This window comes from Hyla sarda, chromosome 4 (genome assembly GCF_029499605.1).
Source record: "Hyla sarda isolate aHylSar1 chromosome 4, aHylSar1.hap1, whole genome shotgun sequence".
Taxonomy (NCBI): domain Eukaryota; kingdom Metazoa; phylum Chordata; class Amphibia; order Anura; family Hylidae; genus Hyla; species Hyla sarda.
In genome coordinates this window covers 34,561,574-34,587,309 of record NC_079192.1, presented here as the reverse complement: position 1 = coordinate 34,587,309, position 25,736 = coordinate 34,561,574, and the positions used below count along the sequence as shown (strand labels likewise).

General features: G+C 48.2%; 2 protein-coding genes across 4 annotated transcripts in view; both read left to right on the top strand.

The window, feature by feature from the left end:
* Positions 1-3,114, top strand: part of CARM1 (coactivator associated arginine methyltransferase 1) — a 40,269-nt gene extending 37,155 nt beyond the window's left edge. For 2 of the 3 annotated variants that reach the window (XM_056570503.1, XM_056570504.1), the window contains exons 15-16: positions 2,187-2,255; positions 2,357-3,114. In XM_056570503.1, coding sequence (XP_056426478.1) covers positions 2,187-2,255; positions 2,357-2,493 — 206 coding nt within the window. In that variant the 3' untranslated portion in view covers positions 2,494-3,114. The remainder of the gene's footprint in view (positions 1-2,186; positions 2,256-2,356) is intronic. The other variant, XM_056570505.1, reaches the window with a different exon arrangement.
* A 6,095-nt stretch (positions 3,115-9,209) lies between these two features.
* On the top strand, positions 9,210-14,597 carry LOC130367761 (uncharacterized). The gene is made up of 2 exons (XM_056570501.1): positions 9,210-13,168; positions 13,200-14,597. Exon 1 carries the CDS (start codon positions 10,969-10,971, stop codon positions 12,268-12,270), a length of 1,302 nt encoding a protein of 433 aa, XP_056426476.1. The 5' UTR covers positions 9,210-10,968; the 3' UTR covers positions 12,271-13,168; positions 13,200-14,597.
* The last annotated feature ends 11,139 nt before the right edge of the window (positions 14,598-25,736 follow it).

The following is a 25,736-nucleotide window of genomic DNA, read 5'->3' as shown; positions in this document are numbered from 1 at the left end:
TATTATTTTAGTTTTTCACTGACAAATTGTTTCCATTTCTCCCAGTCACTTTATTGAAGAGGGACTAGTGACAGACAAACTTGCTGTTGTAGTTGTTAGGGGTCACCCCCTATAAAACTCTTGGGTGCTCCCACTGATTTCCCCTGTATTTACCTCATTGTTGGGATTGGTACTAACTCGTATTGAAGGGGTCAGTATCAGGTAGTCATCGGTATACAAAAACATGGTAAGATCAGACCTCAACTGGCTCCCAGTCTCTCTTTGGGCCCCTCTGGACTGGCTTCTGCTCTGTTCCTTTAGGTCCCCCCTGGACTGGCTTCCGCTCTGTCCCTTTAGGTCCCCCCTGGACTGGCTTCCGCTCTGTCCCTTTAGGTCCCCCTGGACTGGCTTCCGCTCTGTCCCTTTAGGTCCCCCTGGACTGGCTTCCACTCTGTCCCTTTAGGTCCCCCTGGACTGGCTTCTGCTCTTTCTAGGCTTCCTGGACTGGCTTCTGCTCTTTCTAGGCTTCCTGGACTGGCTTCTGCTCTGTCCCTTTAGGTCCCCTTGGACTGGCTCCCAGTCTGCCCCTTTAGGTCTCCCTGGACTGGCTCCTGCTCTCTCTAGGCCCCCTGGACTGGCTCCTGCTCTCTCTAGGCCCCCTAGACTGGCTCCTGCTCTCTCTCTAGGCCCCCTGGACTGGCTCCTGCTCTCTCTAGGCCCCCTGGACTGGCTCCTCTCTCTCTCTAGGCCCCCTGGACTGGCTCCTCTCTCTCTAGGCCCCCTGGACTGGCTCCTTCTCTCTCTAGGCCCCCTGGACTGGCTCCTTCTCTCTCTAGGCCCCCTGGACTGGCTCCTTCTGTCTCTCTAGGCCCCCTGGACTGGCTCCTTCTGTCTCTCTAGGCCCCCTGGACTGGCTCCTTCTGTCTCTCTAGGCCCCCTGGACTGGCTCCTTCTGTCTCTCTAGGCCCCCTGGACTGGCTCCTTCTGTCTCTCTAGGCCCCCTGGACTGGCTCCTTCTGTCTCTCTAGGCCCCCTGGACTGGCTCCTTCTGTCTCTCTAGGCCCCCTGGACTGGCTCCTTCTGTCTCTCTAGGCCCCCTGGACTGGCTCCTTCTGTCTCTCTAGGCCCCCTGGACTGGCTCCTTCTGTCTCTCTAGGCCCCCTGGACTGGCTCCTTCTGTCTCTCTAGGCCCCCTGGACTGGCTCCTTCTGTCTCTCTAGGCCCCCTGGACTGGCTCCTTCTGTCTCTCTAGGCCCCCTGGACTGGCTCCTTCTGTCTCTCTAGGCCCCCTGGACTGGCTCCCTTTAGGCCCCTACCCAAGAACTGGCTCTCTCCCTCTAGGCCCCCCCAGGACTGGTTCTCTCCCTCTAGGCCCCCCCAGGACTGGTTCTCTCCCTCTAGGCCCCCCCCAGGACTGGTTCTCTCCCTCTAGGCCCCCCCCAGGACTGGTTCTCTTTCTTTCTAGGAGACCCCCCCAACCCCCCCCCCCCCACACACACACACACACACAGGACTGTCTCTCTCCTTTCAGGCGCCCCCCCAGGACTGGCTCACTGTCACTCTAGAGCAGTCTTTCCCAACCAGTGTGCTTCCAGCTGTTGCAAAATTTTAACTCGGAGCTCTTTCACCCTAGGCCTTACCTGGACTGGCTGTGGGTCCCTCTAGGTCCCTTTCAGCTGGCTGTGTGATTCCCCCCAGGACCCCTTCCATAGAGTATTAGTGCTGATCCCACCACATATTAGAGAATACATAGAACTTGAGAATCTCTTTGCCGTTTCTTCCACATCTTAGGGCTGTCCAGTGATTCTGTACTTATATTAACTATTTGCATTAAGTGATCCAGTTTATTGTGGGGTCATGGTTATTTCTGAGCACTTTTATCCTCTTAGGACAAGTGGTAGTCACATAGTTGCATTCTGGGTGTTCAGTGGACATCTAGTGTTAGATTTCCCTGTAGGCCGGGCTTAACCCATGAGGTCATTGCAGATTTCAGGCAGAGACTACATAGTGTCCATCAATGCTCTGTGGTTACTGGCAGTCTTGCTGAGCACTGACGGAGCGGCCAGGTGCTGTGCCAGTCTATGGGCTGCCCACTCTGCAGGCCCTGCCTTATTGCAGTCCTCTACACTGTCATCTTACTGTGGGGGAAATGTCTGTCCTGTAACCTTCCCATCTCCATCCCCACTTCCTCCCCCATTTCCTTGCAGCTAACACAGGAATCGTAAATCACACCCACTCCAGAATGGGATCTATCATGAGCACAGGGATTGTGCAAGGTGAGGCTCTTCAGCTGAAATATTGTTTTGTTGTCTGTAAGTCTTCTGGGCCATGTGAAAACTTCCCTTTTTTGTCTTTTCTCTTTTGTTTCCCTCTTTAGGATCGGCCACAGGACAAGCTGGTTCCACCTCCTCCACCCACTACCCAGTCAACAACCAATTCACCATGGGCGGCCCGGCCATCTCTATGGCTTCTCCCATGTCTATCAACACCAACACAATGCATTATGGGAGTTAAGATCGCTCGCCCTTCCCCGACCACCTTGCCCGTCCTACCTCCTCCCTCCCTGATTCTCTCTAAGCAACAGGATACCAAATGACGCAGACACATCTCTGCTTATCCTCATCCTTCTCTGCAGAATCTACCCTCCTCCCCCTGACAGCCGCACCTCTGGGTTCCTTCTATGCCCATCCACCATCTTGGTCTGTAAACAACCCGGTGGTCATCTAACTCCAGTTTCTATCATAACTCAAAGCAAGATGCTTTCTGACAATGGACTTGTACATTATTATTATTTTGTTTTTTTAAATAAAAATAAACTTTGCGCAGTGTCATAAAAGATGGGCACGTGAAGAATCAGGACCGGCCTGCGTATTACGGAGGAGACGGGGAATCATGTATTGCTCGCTCTGCTTGTACAGGTGTCATAATGGACTTGCGCTCGCCTCTCTTTCCCCCCTCCACATTGCTGTGAATTAGTATTGATACTGTAAATGGAAAGTGAAGGGCAACTCCGGGGGCGAGAGACTATACGGCATCGCAGGAGTTTGCGTAGTCTCTTGATGCCCAAAGATATAAGGCTATTGCTAGTCTATGGAGAATACGTAAGGTTTACTTGCAGCCGGTGTTTTTATTTAATTTTTTTTTCTCGTCCTATAAACCCCCAATATTTGCAGTAACCTCAGTCTGGACAGAGCGGGAATCCACCTGAAGTCTACGTTTCCCATTGGCACCTTTTGACACTACACCTGTGCATGTTCCATTGTCTCAGGCAGCTCATCCTACTCCTCTACAGAATCTAGTCTGCTGCTCAACATGTTATTGTACGGTCTATGGCCAGCCTTAAAGTGTGCCAGTTGTATAGTAGTCATTGAGGCTGCCCTTTATGAACTTCTTGAGTCCCAGCTTGTTAACCCCTCTGGTCATCAAGATGGTTCCCGTCTGCCGGCAGCGATTACACTGCACTAATGACTGGGGGCCATGGTAGGGTGGCGGCCTCTCATTTTCTTCACTCTCCTTTGGTATTGGATGGATCTGACTACCAGCGTTGAGTTTGTATCGGCATGCGTATATAGTCCGGAGAGTGTACTGTTATGGTGTAGTTGTGAAGGTAGGGGTCGGCTATAAGGGGATAGGGTGGGGGGAGGGGAGCACTGAGAGTGAGTGTAAAAAGCTTTTTAATTTTTTATTTTTTATTTTTTTTTCTCATCTGGGGGACATGATCTGAACTTTCTCTCTCTAGATAGGAAGACATTTTGTTTTGCCACAATGTCAGTATTCACAACGATCCACCTGGTTGAATTCTTCACAGTCCATCCTCCCATTTATGTCCGCTTCCTTATTGTCTGAGGCAGGATAGACTGGAGGTCGCTGGAATTTTAAGTGCTGGAAGTTTTGGGATGAAGAACGGTCCTTCGAGTTGGGGCTAATGTGAATCTCTGTGATCTCCTCCGATTCCGTTACGCTGGACTCTCCTCGGTCTCCGATCCTCTCCTACCTCTGTTTTCTCTGCTCCTACGGCGGAGTGGATAAAGCATGCCCTGAATGCGTCCGTCCTTGCATCGTGTGCGTGCTGTTTTTGATACCCCCCCCTCACACTTTGGAAGGGCTTAGTTTTTTCTGCAATGATTCCTTCTAGTATTTGGGGGGAGGCCAGCACATCCTTGATGTACTGGTTTGTATCTTCAGGTTTCTTTTTTAGGAATATTATTTTTTCTTTCGATGCCCTACGTGCCCCTTTACCCGTTACGTGTAACCTGTCATTTTGTCTATGTCCTCTGTGGGATGGTAGACTGCCGTTTTTAGGATGGCTTTTCAGAGGTAATGTCTGAAGATGCATAGGAAACCATTGCTAACACAGCTGCTGGTCTTATTTCTGCCTGTAGAGTTCAATAAAGTTGGGAGGGATTTTTTTTGAGGTGTTGTGTTGTTTTGTGTTCCATTAAAAGCAGTTAACTAACCTTCTGCCACTCCCCCGGTACTGCCAGATTATCTCTCCCGTCTTCTACCCTGGTGTATTTCCAGCTTTTGGTGCCAGACATGTCACTACACTCAGCCAGCAAGTGATATGCTTAGTAGCAGTGTGACGGACGGAGTTCTGGCACCAGGAAAGTTTGTCTTGCCGCGTCATATCTTACTCACCAAGTCAGGACATCGCCAGAAGAAGACCAGGGCCGGTGGATGGGAGAGTGATACAAGAAGCGGTGGAAGGGACGTAAAAGTTTTATTTATTTTATTCCTGCATCCTGGACATAGGAATTTTCATAAAAATTTTCTCTGGAGTTTCCCTTAAAGAGAACCTGCCTTCACTTTCATTCCGCTTGAACAACAGGTCATCAAAGTGATCCCCAAAGACTACTTCTGCCGGCCTTGATTTAATAGACCTAAACCTGACCTTAATAGACCTAACCTTTGACAATTAGATTAGACCATTCATTTAACGTTGGGGATAAGCTTATGGTGACTGCCCGGATGGCAGCATGAAAGTGGTGACTGGATTGTTTTTAAAGTGGTTGTCCAGTGAAAGAAACATGCGTATGGTGTAAAAAAATTAAATATTTTACTGATATGTTAGCCACACCGCACAGATCTTTATCAGCTGAGCTGTCTGGCTTGTATTTGTGACGTCCTGTAACACACTCTGAAAGCAGAGCTTCTGTCTCTCCTCCCTTCCTGTCTTAGGATAAGACCATTGATATGAAGAAGGGGAGCTCATATTACTGCTCATTAGATTTTAGGGCAGCAGAAAACTTTAAGATAAGACAGCAGTGAGCCTGTTCTGAGTAAATCTACTGTGGCCGTTTTGCTGCTGCCTAAAAATCTAATGAGCATTAATAGGAGTTCCCCCTTTCACATCAATGGTCTTATCCTGAGCAGAATGGAGATGGGGTCGGACCTCTTCAGTGTAATGTCACACCTTCAAGAGAGCAGAGCTGATATGAAAGATCTAGGCAGTATGGCTAATAACATTATATTAAGTTGCTTTATTATACTTTTTGACACCATACACAGGTTTTCTTTGGTTGGACAACCTTCCTAAACTGTTTTTGACGCAATAGTGACTTGTCAGAAGTTGTGATCAGTTGTTCAGGTTCTGTATGTAAACTTTCTATTCACTGGTTGACAGCACTGTGGGTATAGAGAAGTGTTTCCCAACCAGGGTGCCTCCTGCTGTTGCAAAACTGCAGCTCCCAGCATGCCCGGACAGCCGTTGGCTGTCCGGGCATGCTGGGAGTTGTAGTTTTGCAACAGCTGGAGGCAGCCTGGTTGGGAAACACTGGTTTATACCCTTGCGTCTCGGAGGGGATATGAGGCAGAGAAAAGTTGACAAAAAAAAACAACCAGAGCCAAGAACAAGCACTCCTGTTTCAAAAAGAGGGTGGGAGCTGTTCCCACCCCAATCCATTTAGAAAGGGTTTTTATGGTAAGTAAAAAAAAAAAAAATCTTGGTTGTTCCTATGGGGTACATAGGAAATCATAGGTATAGGCTGCTGCCTCTAGGAGGCACAAACACGAAGTAAAGTGTCTCCTCTTTTCGAGTCTATTCACACGTACAGTATGCTGTGCAGATTTGATGCGCAGGATTCCAAGCTGTGTTCAGTCATTCAGTTTACATTGACAGCTGCAGCAGAAAGTCCTGTGAATCAAATCTGCGCAGAATACTGTACGTGTGAATAGACCCTTAAAGAGGTACCTGTCCACTGGTACTGAGCTAGTCAGTTGTAGCTTAGTGTCAGTAGGAGGCAGGCAGGGTTCTCTACACCAGATTTTCAGGTTTCTTATTTGTCTAGGTCTTCTTGGGTATAGGGCCCATTGGGTAATAGACCCATTCTGATCCTTCCCCAATTTGAACAGGGCACAGTCTGTAATATAGACACTCTGTTGAAGGAGTACTCCATTGCATGAACACTTACCCCCTTATCCAAAAAGGATAGAGTATGTGTCTGATCATGGGTGGCCGGACTGCTGGAACTCTTGCATAGCACCTTGGCAGTTCCCAGAAAGGGAGTTTGTCAACCCCTGCACCAAGTGGTGGCCGACTCCCCCCCCCCCCCCAATATGTATCTGTGGGAGAGTGTAAGATACAGCGATCAGGTATCTCCAGCTCTCCCATAGAGATGTTTAAAAATGTCCTGTACTTGTAACTTATTTTTCCATATACAGGGATGTGTGAGGCTCATTTTTATGTGCAGTTTTTTTATCGGCATCATTTTTGTTTTGATAGGACTTTTTGATGACTTTTTATATTTTTTTTTTTATTTTTCCTTTCCCCCTGGTATATGAAGTAACCAAATATCGGCATATTTCTGCACTTATAATTTTTTTTCCCCCCCATATGTGCCAATGACCGTGCAGTTTTTTTAAATTAACATTTTATATTTTTATAGTTCGGCCACAGTTAAACAACCTATGTTGTGTGTGTTTTATTTATTTATTTTTTAACTCCCTTCGGGACCAAACGTGTTAGAGCATTTTTTTGTCATTTTGAACAGGCTGTTTTTATGTTTCTAATCTATTTGGGTTTAGTTGTAATTTTCTTTCTCGTGTAATGCACCAACACAAATTATATATTCTCATTCAGCTCCATTGGGGGACACAGGAACCGTGGGTATATCTTGCTGCCACTAGGAGGCTGACACTAGGCATACAAAAAATGTCTGCCCCTCCCAGCAGGGTATACCCCAGGGGTGTCAAACTCAAATTCCTCGGGGGCTGCATCAGAAGTTTGGTCACCCTCAAAGGGCTGGTTGTATCTGTATGACCCCTCCCCCACATACCGTATATGCCGGCGTATAAGACGACTGGGTGTATAAGACGACCCCCAACTTTTACAGTTAAAATGTAGAGTTTGGCATATACTCTCCATGTAAGACTACCCCTCCTACCACAATGTACAGTACCTTGTAGTTCTCCCCCCCCCCCCCCCCCACATTAGGTAGGCAGCATGTTCCCCCACATTAGGTTGGCAGTATAGTTCCCCCACATTAGCTAGGCAGTATAATTCCCCCCACATTAGGTAGGCAGCATAGTTACCCCCACATTAGGTAGGCAGCATGTTCCTCCACATTAGTTGGCAGTATAGTTCCCCCCACATTAGGTTGGCAGTATAGTTCCCTCCACATTAGGTAGGCAGTATAGTTCCCCCCCACATTAGGTAGGCAGCATGTTCCCCCACATTAGTTGGCAGTATAGTTCACCCCCCCCCCCCCCCCCTCCCCACAGACATACAGCCTCCAGCCATATACAGTGTATGGCTGGAGGCTGTTTGTCTGTGTGCTGCCCCCACAGTGATCCGGTCACCGCTCCTCCGGCCCAGGGTCACATCTACGGCCTATGGACCATAGCAGTAGGTGCCAGGACCGGTTGAGCCGTGACCGGAACGCTGAAGAAAACGCGCCGCCGGTCACTTACCAGGGCCTGTGCGTGTCCCCCTGCGATGATCCTGCCGTCCTGTTCCTCCCGCGTCTCTACGGTTGTATGCACGGGACGTCACTGACGTACAACCATAGAGGAGGAGGATCGCCGCGCATGCGCTGAAGAGGCGGCTTTCTTTTAATAAAAAAAATAAATAAAAATAAAAAGATTAAAGGTGAAGGCTGGCGGCGGGCCACATGACTAGGTCTGGCAGGCCAGGCCGGGTGTTTGACACCCCTGGTATATCCCACCTACTGCCTTGATGAGCAGTTTTAGCTTAGTGTCATAGGAGGCAACACGGGCCTGGATTGCTCCAGGCCTGGTCTATTTTGTTGTTTTTTAGAGTTGGTGTTTAGATTTTTTCTAGGTAGGGGCGACAGGAGCATGGCGCTGCCTGTTTCCCCACATGCGACTGAAGGGCATGGTTCCATAGAGTATGGTCCGTTAACCCTTCCTCGCCACCGGTCAGCATCAGGTTGTACCTTGGGTCCGAGTCGCCTATTGCCTCTGCTCGCCCTGCTTACAGAAGCCTGGCATGATGCAGAAGTCTTAGTCTGGTGAAGACTTCTGGGGAACAGACTTCTAGGGAGGTAAGCATACCTCCATAGTCAGGTGAGTATATTCCCCGGTACCCCCGCTCACCCACTCCACTAGGGCCTCTCAGGTGTTAATCATGGAATCTCCTAACCTGGGGCCCTCAAGGGTTAACATAGGAATGAGTCTTTATTCAGGGTTAGAAGTAGAGCAGGAAAAAACCCTCAGGTATGGCGCTGCAGACTCTTGTAGACAGATGAGGCGGATGCCAAAGGTAATAGGAAAGTCCTCAGCAGGACATTTTATTAAAAAAACAATAAAATGGACAAGATTACGCGTTTCGGGAGGATCCCTCCCTTCCTCAGATCAGGATCCTGATCTGAGGAAGGGAGGGATCCTCCCGAAACGCGTAATCTTGTCCATTTTATTGTTTTTTTAATAAAATGTCCTGCTGAGGACTTTCCTATTACCTTTGGCATCCGCCTCATCTGTCTACAAGAGTCTGCAGCGCCATACCTGAGGGTTTTTTCCTGCTCTACTTCTAATATTGACTCCCAGGACGACTTGTTTCCTCCTGCAACCCATCGGCATAGCAGCGACTCGTACTACAGTACCCAGATTATATCGTGGGTGATATGCTTTTTTGCATAGATCTCAAGGTGAGCGGCCATCTATAAGCCCCGTGGGGTTCCCCCCCCACCCACCACCCGATCTATTGAGGGTAAATACACGAGGCGCCGTCCGTCGGTCCTTTCTTTTCTTTTCTCTACAGGTTTATTCAGGGTTGGAGGGGCTCTTTTTGGGGGAACTTGTATGGGAGGTAGCTGCCGGCTCTCCGAATGGCATTTGTGGCCATCCGGTCTGGGACCTACCCGCCCTCACTTCCGCGGGCGGTCTCTGCTATTATTATCGCCGGCAACCGTACCCGCAGTGGGAGCCGGCTGCCGGCTTCTGAAGCATCAGGGCGGCATGTTCGGCCGGGAGCCAGGCCGCTACTTTAGTCCGCGGCTTTGGCCTGGTCCCGGCCGCGAGTAACTCCGCCCCCTTTTTCCATGCTCTCTGCGCGTCCAATGTCTGCAGTGCTCGCACGGGGAGGGCATGTTCAGTTAAATTTTAGGGGAGGGGTTCGGCTGAACCCACTTGTTCTGCCTGCTCTTCCTCACACCCTACTCCCCCTGCCCAAGATGGCCCTTCGGTGTCTGTGGTCCCTGACCCTGCCCCGGTTTGGGTGTCTTCCCTTTCCCAAACTATCTCAGACTTGACACAGGTATCCAAGGAGGTGGCTACGGCCTTAAAGCAGTCTTCCTTGCATCCCCCATGGGCGACGCTCCCACAGGCGCCCATCGTTTTTTTTATCCTGACTCATCTCCTGAAAACAGGCGCCGCTCGCGCTCCAGGTCCCCCGCTCCTCGGCAGCATTCACAGTCTCGCGACCGCTCTCCTAGGGGCCGTTCTCGTTCCCCGAACTGCCCTTCCAGATCCCGGTCACCTAGATCGGGAACCTCCACTCACCATTCCCGATCTCTGGGTGAGCTAGCGGACTTAGACCCAGCTCTGCATTCGGATTCTGAAGAGCTGTCATCCATGTCTGACTTGGTGGCCAGCTTGGTGTCTGCAGTCAGGGACACCTTCCATCTATAGGACCCTGGACCTTCGGACCCTGCTCCTGAAGTTTCCTTTACACGTACTCATCGCTCTCCCAAGGTTTTCCATCTTCATAAGGAGTTTGATGAACTTCTGGAGACTGCCTGGAAGCTTCCGGAGAAGCGCTTCTAAGGCACTAAACGGTTGAAGACTCTCTGTCCGTTTCCTCAGGATCTTATCTCTAAATGGACCGTTCCACCAGTCTCCCGTTTATCCAAATCCACCACTCTACCGTTGGCGGATGCCGCTTCCTTTAAGGATCCTGCGGACAAATGGGTCGAGAATTTTCGTAAGTTGACCTCCTTTCAGTCCTTTCGTTCCCAGGGCCAGGAAAAATCGAGTCCCTCTCAGGGTAGGCAGGGCCCGTCCTTCAAGCCTTGCCCCCTCATGGAAGCAGGATAGTCATTCCAACCGATTTCCCGCTAAATCGGGAACATGCAAACCTTCCTCGACCTGAAGGGGTTCCCCCACCCAGGACTCCGTCTCGGGTGGGAGGTCGCTTACGTCTTTTTCGGGACGTCTGGTTAGAGCAAGTCCAGGACTCTTGGGTTCGGGACGTCATCTCCGACTGTTACCGAATCGAGTTTGCTTCTTTTCCCCGGGATCGTTTTTCCCGATCCCGGCCTCCTCGTTCACCTGCTCTGGCTGCAGGTTTTCATTCTGCCATTCACACTCTGCTACAACAGGGTGTCATTGTGCCTGTCCAATCTCAGGACCGTTTCAAGGGTTTCTATTCAAACCTCTTTGTTGTCCCCAAAAAGGAGGGTTCAGTCCTTCCGATTTTGGACCTAAAACTCCTCAATCCACATCTTCGACTTCACCACTTCCGCATGGAGTCGCTACGGTTGATTGTGGCATCCATGGATCAGGGCGAATTCCTGTCTTCGGTGGACATTCGGGATGCGTATCTCCACATCCCGATTTTCCTCCTCATCAACGTTTTCTACGTTTTGCCGTTCCGCAGGGTCACTTTCAATTTGTGGCTCTGCACTTTGGCCTGGCTACAGCCCCCAGGGTTTTTACCAAGGTCCTGGTGGCTGTCATGGCCATTCTCAGGTCCAGGGGGGTGTCTGTCCTTCCTTACCTGGACGACCTGCTCATCAAGGCTTCGTCCCGAATCCAGAGCGAGGAGAGTCTCCACATCACCCTGCTGACCTTAACCAGCTTCAGGTGGCTGATCAACGAGGAGAAATCCAACTGTTCTCCCTCCCGTTCTCTGGTCTTTCTGGGCCTCCGGTTCGATACCGAGAGCGCCCAAGTTTTCCTTCCTCTGGACAAGCGGAGTGCTCTGCTGTCCGGCGTTCGTCACTTGAGACGCCCGCATCTAGTGTCCATTCGTGCCTGCATGGCAGTACTGGGCAGAATGGTGGCGGCCATGACGGCGGTTCCGTTTGCTCAGTTCCGTTGCCGTCCGCTTCAGTGGGCCATTCTGGCTCTCTGGGACGGGTCCCCCCTGTCCTTGGATCACCGGATCCGTCTGCCCACCTCGACTTGCCAGTCTCTTCTTTGGTGGCTCCACTCTCCCCTCCTTCAGAGCGGTCGCTCGTTTCTACCATTGAACTGGCTAGTTCTTACAACGGATGCGAGCCTCCTCGGTTGGGGGGGGGGGGGGGTGTTCTCCTGGACCGGACGGTCCAGGGCCGGTGTTCCCCACAGGAAGCCAGGCTTCCTATCAATGTCCTAGAAATCCGGGCAATGTTTCTTTGCCTTCAGCACTGGGAGTCTCTTCTTCAGGGTCGCCCAGTTCGCATTCAGTCGGACAACGCCACGGCCGCGGCGTACGTAAACCGCCAAGGCGGCACTCGCAGCAGCGCGGCCATGACCGAGGTATCCAAGATATTGACTTGGGCGGAGCGCATGGTCCCCCTCCATATCAGCGATCCACATCCCGGGGGTGGACAACTGGGAAGCGGACTTTCTAAGTCGCTCCTCTCCCGATCCCGGGGAGTGGTCCCTTCATCCGGAGGTGTTAGAGTCCATTTGCCATCGTTGGGGGACTCCAGACGTGGACCTCTTTGCATCCCGCCTAAATCAGCAGGTCCCAACCTTTGTGGCAAAGTCCAGAGATCCTCTGGCTCTTGCCGCGGACGCTCTCGTCATTCCACGGTCTCTGTTCGCTCTCCCGTACCTGTTTCCGCCACTTCCCCCTCCTTCCCCGAGTGCTCAGGAAACTCAAGGCGGAAGGCGTATCGGCCATCCTAGTGGCTCCGGATTGGCCCCACCGATCTTGGTACGCCGACGTGGTTCGGCTCGTGGTGGACGTACCTCTTCGGCTGCCTGATCGCCTCGATCTTCTTTCTCAGGGTCCTCTTTGCCACCCCAATTCCCTGCCGCTGCGTTTAACGGCGTGGCGGTTGAAACCGCGGTATTGAAGGCTCGCGGCTTCACATCTGGGGTTATTCGCACTATGCTCAGGGCGCGTAAACCGTCCTCGGCTAGAATCTACCATAGGACTTGGCGGGCTTATTTTCGGTGGTGTGAGGCCCGCTCTCTTTCCCCGGTTCATTTTTCTCTGCCAAACCTTTTGGCGTTTCTGCAGTCGGATCTTGAAACGCGTTTGGCTCTTAGTTCTCTCAAGGGCCAAGTGTCGGCGCTGTCTATTCTTTTTCAGCGGCCTCTAGCTTCCGACTCATCGGTTCGCACTTTCCTTCAAGGGGTAGCTCATGAGATTCCTCCTTATAGGTCTCCTACTCCCCCTTGGGACTTGAATTTTGTCCTGAGTGTCTTACAATCTGTTCCATTCGAGCCTATCTGACATTTCTCTACGTTTCCTCTCTTGGAAGGTCGCCTTTTTGGCAGCTGTGACCTCAATCCGTCGGATGTCTGAATTGGCAGCTCTCTCTTGTCAACCTCCCTTCCTAATTCTTCATCAAGACAAGGCTGTGCTTTGGCCGGTTCCTTCTTTTCAACCGAAGGTGGTTTTCTTTTCATCTGAACGAGGATATCATTCTTCCTTCCTTCTGCCCTGCTCCGTCTCACCCTAAGGAGTGTTCTCTCCACAATCTGGATGTGGTCCGGGCCCTACGAGTTTACCTTTCGGCCACCTCTTCGTTCCGACGGTCGGAGTCGCTGTATGTCCTTCCGGAGGGCCGACGCAAGGGTTTGCCGGCTTCTAAGGCCTCCATCTCCAGGTGGATCTGGTCTGCCATTTCTGAAGCATATCGTTCCAAGGGGAAAGATCCTCCCTTCCGGGTCACGGCTCACTCCACTCGCTCTGTGGGGGCCTCTTGGGCGGTCTTCAACAGGGCTTCAGCCCTACAGGTGTGTAAAGCGGCTACTTGGTCTTCGGTGCACACGTTCACCAGGTTTTACCAAGTGCACACTTCTGCTTCCGCCGACGCCTCTTTAGGGCGTAAGGTTTTGCTGGCAGCGGTGGCTCTGCCGTCAGCTTGATTCTGGGTTGCATTGTTTTTCCCACCCCGGGGACTGCTTTGGTACGTCCCACGGTTCCTGTGTCCCCCAATTGAGCTGAATGAGAAAAGGAGATTTTTTTACACTTACCGTAAAATCTATTTCTCGGAAGCTCCATTAGGGGACACAGCTCCCACCCAGTGTTTTTAGTTGTGGTCTGAGAGTCGGTCGCCTGTCAGTCTGTTAGTTCATTTGTTTTGACGGGCTCCCTCTGGACTCTGTATTTTTTTCGGTTCCTCCTATTGCTTTGGGACTAAAACGGAGTGTCTCTAAGGCAGTAGGTGGGGTATACCCTGCTGGGAGGGGCCGACTTCATTTTTTGTGTGCCAAGTGTCGGCCTCCTAGAGGCAGCAAGATATACCCATGGTTCCTGTGTCCCCCAATGGAGCTTCCGAGAGAGATTTTACGGTAAGTGTAAAAAATCTCCTTTTTTTTTTTATCGTGACATATTGTACTTTTATATTAGTTGTAAATTTCTGTGGATACATGCGGTTTTTTGGCAACTTGAAATTTCTTGAATTTTTATTTATTTTTCCTTTTTTATGGTGTTCACGGTGCAGTATAAATCTTTATTCTGCAGAGCTGTACAATTTTGGTGATACCCTATTTATATAGCGTTTTTTTTTTTCACTTATTGTGTATGCGGTTTTCCACCGGACCTAAAATCTTAGTCGACCACGATTTTAGGTGCGGTGGGAAAACCGCATACGGGGCAAAAATGAGCCGACCGGAGTCAGCGTTTTCACTCCGGTCAGCTCATTGAAATGAATTACATACGGGAGCACATACGCAAGTTTTACATATTACAAGTTTTACATATTACATACCGGAGCACATACGGAAGTTTTCAGCTCCCCCTACCGTATGCGGTCCCGTATGGGACAAAACGTAGTGTGAACCCAGCCTTACTCAGTATTACACTGATGGCTGAACCTCACAGGCTGTGGTACTTGGCAGAGAGGAGGCAATCAGCTGGCCATCTTGCTACCATGTCAACCATCGGGACCCCATGATCTCGTTGCATGGTCACAAGTAGGGCGAGTCCCTCCCCCTGTCAATCAAAAAAAAAGGTGGGCAGGGGTGATTCAAACTTTTAAAGGATAGGGGATAAGATGCCTGATCGCGGGAGTCCCGCTGCTGGGGACGCCCGTGATCATGCACGCGGCACCCCGTTTGTAATCAGTCCCCGGAGCGTGTTCGCTCCGGGTCTGATTACGGGCGACCACCGGGCCGGCGGCGTGTGACGTCACGCTCCGCCACTCAATGCAAGCCTACGGGAGGGGGCGTGATAGCCATCACGCCCCCTCCCGTAGGCTTGCATTGAGGGTCAGGACTCCCGCGATCAGGCATCTTATCCCCTATCCTTTGGATAGGGGATAAGATGTGTAAGCACCGGAGAACCCCTTTAATAGCGAAGGGATTTATTCACATTTCTTACCTTTTTTTTTTTTTATTACAATTTTTTAGTCCACCATAGGAGAGCAGTGCTATCCCACAGCACAGCATTGATCAGCGTTATTGGTGCTCCATTACTATAGGCTGTTGAGGCTTCCTGCAGTAAAGGAGCGCTGAACACAGAGACAGAAGGAAAGTAAGGGCCCTCCCACCGTCCATCCAGCTGATCAGGACACCATGATTAGCCCACCTAGTTTGTTTTTTTCCCCCCATTGTAGACGCTGCTATCAACTTTTCTTGCGGCGTCTTAAGGGTTAATGGTGGGCATCATCCCTATCGGTGATGTCCAGCATTAGCCATGTTTTTTTTTTAAATCAACTGGTGCCAGCAATCCTTCTAGTACTTAGTTGCTGTATGCTCCACAGGAAGTTATTTTCTTTTTAAATGTATTTTCTGTCTGACCACAGTGCTCTCTGCTGACACTTTTCAGTGTCAGGAACTTTCTGGAACAGGAGAGGTTTGCTATGGGAATTTTCTCCTGTTCTGCACAGTTCCTGCATTGGACAGAGGTGTCAGCAGAGAGCACTGTGGTCAGACTGGAAAATTTAAAAGAAAAGCACTTCCTATGGAGCATACAGCAGCTGATAACTGATACTGGAAGGATTAAGATTTTTTGTATATAGGAGTCATTTACAAATCTGTTTAACTTTCTGAAACCAGTTGATTTAAAAAAAAATTGTTTCCTACAGGAGTGCCCCTTTTAATGTTTTTTTTTTTTTTTTGTTCCATTTTTATTTTTTTATTTATAAAAACATTTTTGCTTTCAAAGATTTGAAATCATGCCAAAAATTAATTCACATCTACAATGTCTTATGTATACTGGCTTTATTCGTTAAACGTTCTTTTACTTATTAGAAGGCTTATAATGTTTTTCCAACTTTTCAAGGACATTTAAAAAATAAAAAAAAAGCAGATTTCTTCCCCCCCCCGAGACCACTTTAGTTCTGAAGTGGATTTGTAGGGCCTGTGTGCTAGAAACCTCCATGAATCGCCATATTGTAAAAACTGCATTTTTCAAATTACATTTACAATGTTTAACCCATTTAGGTCATTCACAAGAATTAAAGCAAATTTATGGTGAAATATTAAAATAAAAATGTTTTTGAACATTTTCAATTCATTTTACTTTTCTGCAAAGTAACAGGTATTAATATAAAATTTCTATTTTTATATTTTATTTGAATTCTTTGGCTTTTTAGAAATGGCCCATGTGTCACCCTAGTGTGCGCCCTGACTCACACAAAGACATAATGAATCGCCCAGTGGATTGACACCACCTTATTTTCTTAGACTTTATCTTAGTCCCAATATAATGTTTGCAGAGGCCGTAGGCCGGGTTCACACAGAATATTCCGCACCAACATCGCGCTGCAGCAGGATACCATCGATTTTGATTGACATCTGCAGAAAGAAAAGTCATGTCTATTCTTTCTCTGGACTCTGCAAGGAAATACATTGCTGTCTATATGACGCCACATTTCAGAGCGGTCCTAGAACTGCCAGAAACCCCCCCTAAAAGACCTAATTTTGGAAACTACAACCTGAAAGTTTCTAATTCCGTAAATTATGAAAAAAAAATTATACATTTACAACAATGGCCTTCATTTACCATTGCAAACCCGACATGTTTTGTCGGGTTGTGCGCCAGATTATGTTGCATTGCACCAGAAATTCTGTCTGCGCCGGAATTTGTGCCAGAATTGAAAAAACCCGACTAACTCTCCATTTTGCTGAGAGAACCCGAAAAAGGAGCGTGACTGCCGGGAAAAGGGGCATGGTCTCTGAAAAGAGCCGTGTTCCTGACATTTTCGCAAAAAAACATCATATTTACTAAGGTTTCCACATAAAATGTGGTGGATTTGAGTTGAGTAAAACCCGACAGATCAGAGCAGGTGTAAAAAAATAAATAAAAAGCAAAGTGTAGAGAAAGTGGAAAATGTAGGGAAACCTTAGTAAATACCGTGGAAAATAAATTGTGGGGAATTAAAACTCACAAAGAAACCTACACAATACTTAGTAAATAAGGGCCGTTGGGGGAGATTTATCAAAACGTGTCCAGAGCAATAGTTGCCCATAGCAACCAATCAGATCGCTTCTTTCATTTTTGAAAAGGCCTCTGAAAAATGAAAGAAGCCATCTGGTTGCTACGGGCAACTGATCAACTTTACCTCTACACAGGGTTTGATGCGAGAAATTCAGTCGTGTTTTGAACCACCCTGGTCCATGACTAAGTGGCTCGAAATGCGTCTGTTTCTATTGAAGCTTTCTATGATTCAGGAACTTTTTTTTTCACTGTTTTTAATCCTGTTCCAATACATTTTTTACCTTTTTTCTTGGGAGCTGGAGAACTCTACACTCCCTGCTGTTGAAGAAATACGTCCGGCACTCGAGGTTTGAAGGTAAAACCAAAGCTTGCTTTATTAAAGTCTTGGACAGGTGTCACATACAGAGAATGTCTGATGCTTTTCGCACCTAGGTGCTTAAAGGGGTATTCCAGTTTTTTTTTTTTTTATTTGACTATGCTACAGGGGCTGTACAGTTAGTGTAGTTCATAATAAAGTGTCTGTACCTGTGTGTGACGGTTTTCTCACAATTCTTCTGTGATTTTTCACCCCAATATTTATTTTTAACAGCATACAAAATGACTTGTCTCAGATTTTTACCAGGTTGCAATGCGGCCGAGACCTGACATCACTAGTCAGCTGACGACAGGGAGCCTGTCTGCTTCAGTGGGTGGAGGGATCAATCTGCAACTAATGCAACAGCTGGAGGCACCCTGATTGAAAACCACAGGTCTTTTGAATGGATGCAGCTCATTTATGTTTCAATGGGTGGGTTGGATGATGTGTGGGAGGGAGGAAGATGGAATTATGGGATTTGTAGGCAAAAAAGAAAACTCAGAGGAAATACCAGTTCACAAAAAGCTAGCCACAGTCTTATGGTAATCTCACAACATAGCCATTTAGCCCCAAGACAAGCGCAGATCCTTCCTAAGCATGTCCATTACTGTCTGCCAGGTACGTACTAAAATCACCTTATGGTGGAGAACCCCTTTAATCGTAGACATGCGTAGACTCCCTGCTGTTATACCATTTTTGTGCCCATGATTTTACGCCACCAGAAACATACACCTGAGGAATTATGTGGCTTTTTCTGGGTAAGGCAACATTAAACGTGAGGTATGGTCTGTTCAGCCTGCGCACATGTGAGGGCTCCGAAGGTAAGGATTGTCCAAGGCCTACTGGAGCATAGATTTTGCTGGAATGGTTTTAGAGTAAAACAAATAGTGGTGTTCAGTCTAATGTAGAAGGTGTGTGGATTACATCAGGATAAAATAAATTAATACATTTAGGGACTTGTGGTAAGTTTAAAGGAAAACTGTCACCTCTTTACCCAATACACCGGGTTATAGTGCTGGTGAACAGGAGATCGATGCGGGGTCTCGGACTGCTATACCTACCTGCAGTCAGGAGCCCCGATCCCCCCCTCATTCATCGCTGACTTGCGCTTTGAGGCGGGCCCACCGGTTGGATTTAAATATTGATATGCACTGGTCAAATGAGTGCTAGTGCCTACTGAGCGCTCACGTGACCGGCGCTTATCAACATTTAAATCTGCCCGGTGGGCCCGCCTCAAAGCGCAAGTCAACACTGAAAGAGGGGACCTTTGGGGGATCAGGGCTCCGGACTGCAGGTGGGTATAGACCCCGCATCAGTCTCCTGTTCACCCGCAATATAACCCGGTGTATCGGGTTATAGTGCGGGTAAACGGGTGACAGTTTTCCTTTAAAACCAGCCTATACACCAGTGTTTCCCAACCAGGGTGCCTCCAGCTGATACAAAACTACAACTCCCAGTATGCCCGGACAGCCTTTGGCTGTCCGGGCATGCGGGGAGTTGTAGTTTTGCATCAGCTGGAGGCACCCTAGTTGGGTACCACTGCTGTACACAGTCCTGGCTGTGTGGGGCAGGTCTCACAATAATTATTTTTTTTGTATCCCACTTTTATATCAGACCTGGCCCCATTTTTGTGAGTCTTTTCCGTCTTTCCTTGATGATCACTTCCAGAAAGGTCGCCCTCTGACTTGTACATGGATACAATACCAATGCATTCTACAATGCCATCTGTACAATGTGCACAACTAGCGTCTTGTACCACACCCTTGACTGCTGCATGCCACTTTATGGCCGAAGGACCTGGTCTGACAAGTCCTCCCCTCCCATGTACTTAGTGCAGTCTGTCTTGTGAACATTTGCACTGGATCCATACAGTAACTGGGGTGGTGGTGCGGCTATGTATTGTGCTTAGTAAAGAGGGAAAAAAAAAACTCTCCCTTATTCTTAGATCTGACATGTTTTGCCGGGTTGTGCACCAGATTCTGTCACATTGGGCCAGAAATTCTGTCTGCGCCAGAATTGAAAAAACCCTGACTAATACTCCGTTTTGCTAAGAAAACCCAAAAAGGGGTGTGGTCACTGAAAAGGGGCGTTTGCCCAACATTTTCACTAAAGTTTCCATAGAAAATGTGGCGGATTTCAGCTGGGCAAAACCCTACAGCTAAGAGCATGTGTGGAAAAAAAAAAATTATAATAATAATAATAATAATTTTGGGAAAGTGGAAAATGTTGGGAAACCTTAGTAAATACCGTGGAAATAAATTGAAGGGAATTAAAACTCACAAAGAAACCTACAAAACACTTAGTAAATAAGGGCCAAAATGTTGCGGCCGTGCTCTGCTCTAATTTTTTGTTGGCGCAAGCAGCCACTTAGGAAGGCCTTTCTGGTTTGTTCTTATAGTGGCTCATGCTGCTTTTCTTCTGGAAGTGAGGCACTTGAATAGTGGGATGATGGTATCAGGGCTGTGGAATCGGTAGATAAATGTTCCGACTCCGCAGTTTTTTGTACTTCCGACTCGTCTGTATTAATATGCAAATGTATTTATAAACGCTTACAGTGTAGTCCAAGAAGCTGTTCCACCAAGTTCTTCTAAGCTCTTCTACCAGAGAGAGGTAGTTGGGCAGAAGCTGCTGCCTTCTCCTTTTTGTGTGCTGATCTGCTGCTGAAGATAGAGCAGTGGGGGGATCCAGGAAGGGGCATTTATTAGAAAACATGATTTCCGTAGTAGAATCCCATAGTCATGTTTAAAGTTTGCTACAATCAGAGTTTACAAGTTTTTATAGCCTTAGCTGAATGGCAGCAGTTTTTCCAATGGTTTACAGCTTCAGTCTTGAACTATTGACCCTCCATTCCATTCCCTTATACAAGTGTCTAGTCCTGCAAAAAACATATTTACTTAATCCCTTATCAGTGAGAGGCTAGGTTACCCATGGGTTCCCTGTAACAGCAGAACACAACACTATGGAAAGTATAAGTATTGCCGCTCCTAATTGTGCGTTGCGTAGTGAAGCACATGAAAAGCTTCCTCACGGTCACTTAACGTGTTCGTTTTGCGGTTACATGAGGCACTGCATGCATTGGTCTTTATTCTTACAGTAGATAAGTCATTAATTATAACTTTTTGTGAATTGGGACATTTAAACTTGCTTTTTTTTTTTTTTTTTTCAATCAAAATTTAGTTGGAGTCGACTCCACAGCACTGGATGGTATAAGAATTATACAGGTAGAGGTGGTAATCCTGGTCCAGCACTGGCTGCATTAACGCCAACATTATCTTCTTAATAATTCCCGGACAGGAGTTGGCATCCTGAGGTTCTATTCTGAAGACTCGCAGTAATTGCAGGGCAGGACCACTCTGCTAGGTTTGTCGTAGTGATCAGCTGCTATCGTAGCATCGGGAATCGCTGCAGTGTCATCATGCAGTACTGCACTGTGACATTTAATAGGGAACTGTGTATAACGCATGGCAACTGGGTAAAGGGACCACTACTTGTGGTCCAGCTTATTTCAGCAGGAAGAGCCCATAGAGTTGTCTACCCCTGGAATGGATCAGATGGATGAGATCAGGTGTAGCATCTGTTCTTATCAGTCTGGGTTTGAGAAGGAACCGATTTCCACATGGAGGGGAAGGTGTGCCAGGAATCTGCTCGACAGCTGTCCCGATGAGACCCGTTACCTCACAGTGTGGTCATTGGGCTGGGGTATGTAAAGCCGGCGTACTTTTGTGCCTCAGAGTTATGACCCTAAGGTTAGAAGGGGAGTGAACCTCATTGAGTGGTAGTACCGCACCATACTCTTCACCTTTTAGGAGTCATCCTTGTTATCCTGACCTGGATAGGATTGGGGAAAATTCTTTTAGATGTGGCCGGACATCTGGGCAGTATTTCACTGTAATTGTCCTTTTATTTTGTCTTTTCACAGTGGCATGTTTTGTGTCCCATATGTTCGGGGGATTCCTGACAACGGCAATGCTCTTAGCAGAGAATGGAGAGTCTTCCTGTTGAGTAGGGAGCAGAGATTTTTCCCAGTGTGCCAGGATTGCCCTCTGGAGAAGGGCGAGAGTAAAATTAGGAAAAGGGGATGGCCTCCAATGCCAAGACCACCCGGTCAATCTGCATGCAGAAGTGGATGGAGTGTGCCCTGCCCCTTAGAAGGAGAGGAGCTTCTCAGGCCATCCTAGTGTTGAAAGCCATCCCCAAGAACCTGCCGAAAGGTCCAGGGTGATGCTGAGGCTTTTCAGAGAGTCCTCCTTGGAGGAAGCGTTCACTAAGAGGTCATCTAGATATGAAACCACAGAGACTCCTCTGGTCTACAAGACCTTGGGGAAGACTGAGGGAGCCGTGGCCAGACCAAAGGGCAGGGTGATCCCACTGCAAAATGAAAAAAGCGTGGTTGGGTCTGGGCAATAGGGAGAGGTGAAGGTGTGGCGGACAGCAGTGGGTGTCATTGATTTTAATTACCCAGGGTCACCTAGTGACTTTGCTCAGGGAGCTTTCTGCTGGTATACACTATTAACAGGATTCAAAAGCATGGTCTACTGTGCTATTGAGGTCTGTTAAAATAGCACCAACTTACAAAAAGCTGTCTGAGAAAAGTATGGCACCCGCTGCTGTCTGCCACAGTATACGTTGGGTGAGTGGAAGTGTCATGTAACGGGCCTGGGTACCCTCTTGCTGGTGGCTGGACTTGTTAGACTGAACTACGTTGTCATGTATCACTGTGGCTGGTGATTAACTGAGCCCTAGTGTGACGCGTCGGGTACCAAAGTTGGAAAAAGACCAGGGCCGGAGGACAGGATGGCAATATTGGCATCACTGGGGGAGCGGTAGAAGGTACATTAAAGTTTATTTTATAAAACTTAATGGATACTAAACTTGGCAGGTTAAACCTCCCCAAAACGGCGCCATACTCCTGGCATTAGAGGATCGAAAGGCCATACTGCTCCTATCCCTGACAACTGTTTCTGGTCTCTGCTGCGGTTATGGTGACTAGCCGATTCACAAACTGCTTGCAGTGTGGACCAGAAGTGACAAAACAAAACAGCTCCCCGTCTGTCTCCAGGTTGGGTGTAGTTTTAAAACTTAGCTCCATTCACTTCAATGGAACTGAGCTGTAGAACCACACCCAACCTGGAGACAGACAGGAAGCAGCTTTTGAAAGATAGTACCTCTGTTTTTCTATTCCTGAATAACCCCTTTAACTCTAAGGTCTCGTCCACACTGCGGACAATCTGCTGGTGAAATTCTGCTTGCCTCAGAGTCCGATGGTTTTCAATGGAATTCTGCTGCTCTGTTGAGAATGCCGTCGCTGCACCAGAGTAATGTACCTCCGCTCAATTAGAAAGTTCATTATTTGGGCAGAATTCTGCCGGGACTGTATTGCCGTCTATGGTGATGTCCACGTGGTTCTACTGCCAATGTTTAGTGGCACCTGCTGCAATCAGAATTATGCTGGTTAAAGGTCTGTGGTGTGGATGAGCCCTAAGACCAGAGTCTCATTGAGAAAGTGCAGTCTGAATGGGCTAGTTAACTTGACGGCTCTAGAGCCAGTGTTGTATCGGGTGGCAGTTCACCCTCACCATACTGATGCTGGGAGGGGATAGGATACTATTTCTATCTCCTGTAAGTTCTATTTCAGGCCCAAGTTTGGCCTCATTTACCCTATTGCAAACCATGATGGGAATTTATCATTGTATATAGAGCTTTTTTTGGTGTATTTTTTTTTTTTTAACAAAAATTTGCGCAAGAGTTTTTTGTGCAAAATCTGATATAGCCATGTCTACGGTTCAGTTTACCATAGAGCACTTTCTACTGTAGAATCGAATTTATTAACACCCCCTCGGAGGACACGTACAAAGGTGTCTATTTTGGGACAGTTAGGACTACTACTCCCATCATGGACAGACTCTGGCCATGATGGGAGTTATAGTCCAGGAGCTGAAGAGCAGATCGCAGCAGGTAATTATCCAGAGACCCGGTGCGATCCACATTTATTAACTGTAAAAGCCGGCGGCACATGCGGCTATTCATAATCGCTGCCGCCGGAACACGGGAGCTCTGATTGGGGAAAAGATATTAACCAATCAGAGCTCCCGGCAGGGACTAGGAATTCTCAGAACTATATACAGGAGCCGGCGGGCAGCGCAGTGTAGCCGCATGTGCCGCCGGCTTTTACAGTTAACAAATGTGAATCGCAGCGGGTCTCCAGAGAATGATCTGCTGCGATCTGCACCTGGACTACTACTCCTATCATGGGACAGAGTCCCATGAGCTAGGGGGGAAGAAATGAGGCAGAGGGGGGAAATAATGTGCAGGGGGAATGAGGCGCTGGGGGGGGGGGCATGATGAGCAAGGGGAAAGGAGGCACACAGAGGAATGATGTGGCATGGCAGGGGAGGGCAAACTGAGGAGCAGGGGGAATCAAAGTTGGGGGAGATGATGAGGCATATAGTTCAGAGCTTCCAAGTTAATTTTACATAATTTTTTTCCTGTGAAAATGATAAATGTATGATCTGCTGTGATCCATTCTGCAAAACGCATAATGAGAACAGAGTTAGGCCTCTCACTAGGAGGCTGAGCAGTAATGTCGCAGGGGATCTCAGGAGTGACGACCCCCCTTTTGATCTGTCCCTCTGCCCTTGGACTACTCTCCCATCATGTGGCAGACAGTATATAATGGGAGTTATAGTCCAGGGCCTGAGGTGCAGATGGCACCGGGTCATTCTCCAGAGACCCGCTGTGATCCGCATTTATTAAGTTAACAAGCCCCCAGCTCCAGGCTCCTGTATACAGCTCTCATAATCACCGCCACCGGAAGACGGAAGCTCTGATTGGTGAAAAGCTATTCACCAATCAGAGCTCCCGTCTCCCGCCGGCAATTATGAATTATGAGCGGTGTTTACAGGAGCCGGCGGCTGGCACAGTGTAGCCGCATGTGCCGCCGGCTTTTACAGTTAATAAATGCGGGTCTCTGGAGAATGACGGGGTGCAATCTGCACCTCAGCCCCTGGACTATAACTCCCATCATGGACGGAGTCTGTCCATGATGGGAGTAGTAGTCCTAAAAGTCCCGCAGCCGGGGGATGTGTAAGTGCCATCCCTCAGCGCTGCGGTACTACAACTACTCCCATCATGGGACAGACTCTGTCCCATGATGGGAGTAGTAGTCCAAGGGCAGAGGGACAGATTGAGCTACACAGTCCAGCCCTGACTGTTCTCATCATGTGTTTTGCATAATGGGAACAGAGCCTTTCTGGCAGTGTGTTCCCAAACATGGAGACTCCAGCTGTTGCTTAACTACCACCCCCATGATGGGAGTTGTAGTTTAGCATCAATTGGAGGCTCCCTGTTTATGAACACGCTGCATTATGTGCGCTCTTCCCCGGGGAGAGTGCAAAAAATGTACTAACCCATATTTCTTTTTATTTCAGATACCGGAAGGCCGAGGACTATGTCAGATTCAGTGGACTGCGACGATGACCAGCGGGTTTTTAAATTTTAATATAATGGTTAACGAGGGCTGTGGGGGAGTTTTTTTTTTTTCTTCAATGTGTTGTGTTTTTTATAATTGAATTTTCAGGCTTAATAGTGGAAGCTGTCTTATAGATGGAATGCATTACTAAGAAGGGCTTAGCGTTAGCCCCAAAATCAGCTAATGCTAATCTCTATTACCCCGGTACCCACTGCCACAGAGGTGCTAGGAAGAGCCGGTACCAACAGGCCCGCAGCATCAAAAATGGCGCTCCTGGGCCTAGGCAGTAACAGGCTGGTGTTATTTGGGCTGGGGAGGGTCGGTAACAATGGTCCTCGCCCACCCTTGTAATGGCAGGCTGTTGCTGCTTGGTATCTGGCTGATATTGAAAATAGGGGGAACCCTGTGCATATTTTTTTTTATTTATTTAAAAAAATAATTAAAACGTGCGTCGTACCCTAATTTTTTCCATTATCAGCCAGATACCAACCAAGCAGCAACAGCCTGATGTCACCAGGGTGGGCGAGGACCATTGTTACTGGCCCTCCCCCACCCTAAATAACACCAGACTGTTACCGCCTAGGGCCAGGAGCGCCCTGTGGCAGTGGGTACCGGGAAGCAATAATTGGGGGGTTTGCGCTAGCTGATTTTGCTGCTAACGCTGAGCCCTGGCTTAGTGATGGATTCCGTCTATAAGACACCTTCCACTCTAAGCCTGAAAATTCAATTAAAAAAAATAAAAAATAAAATACATTGAAAAAAATATATATATTAAAAAAAAAAACTTCCCCACAGCCCTCGTTAACCCTTTTATTCACATTTAAAATAACGCTGTTCCTCATCGCAATCCGCCAAATCTGATGTAGTCCTCTGCATTAACTGATCTAAAATGACCATTTCTGTGATTTCTACATTATAAAAAAGCTGGTGTGAAA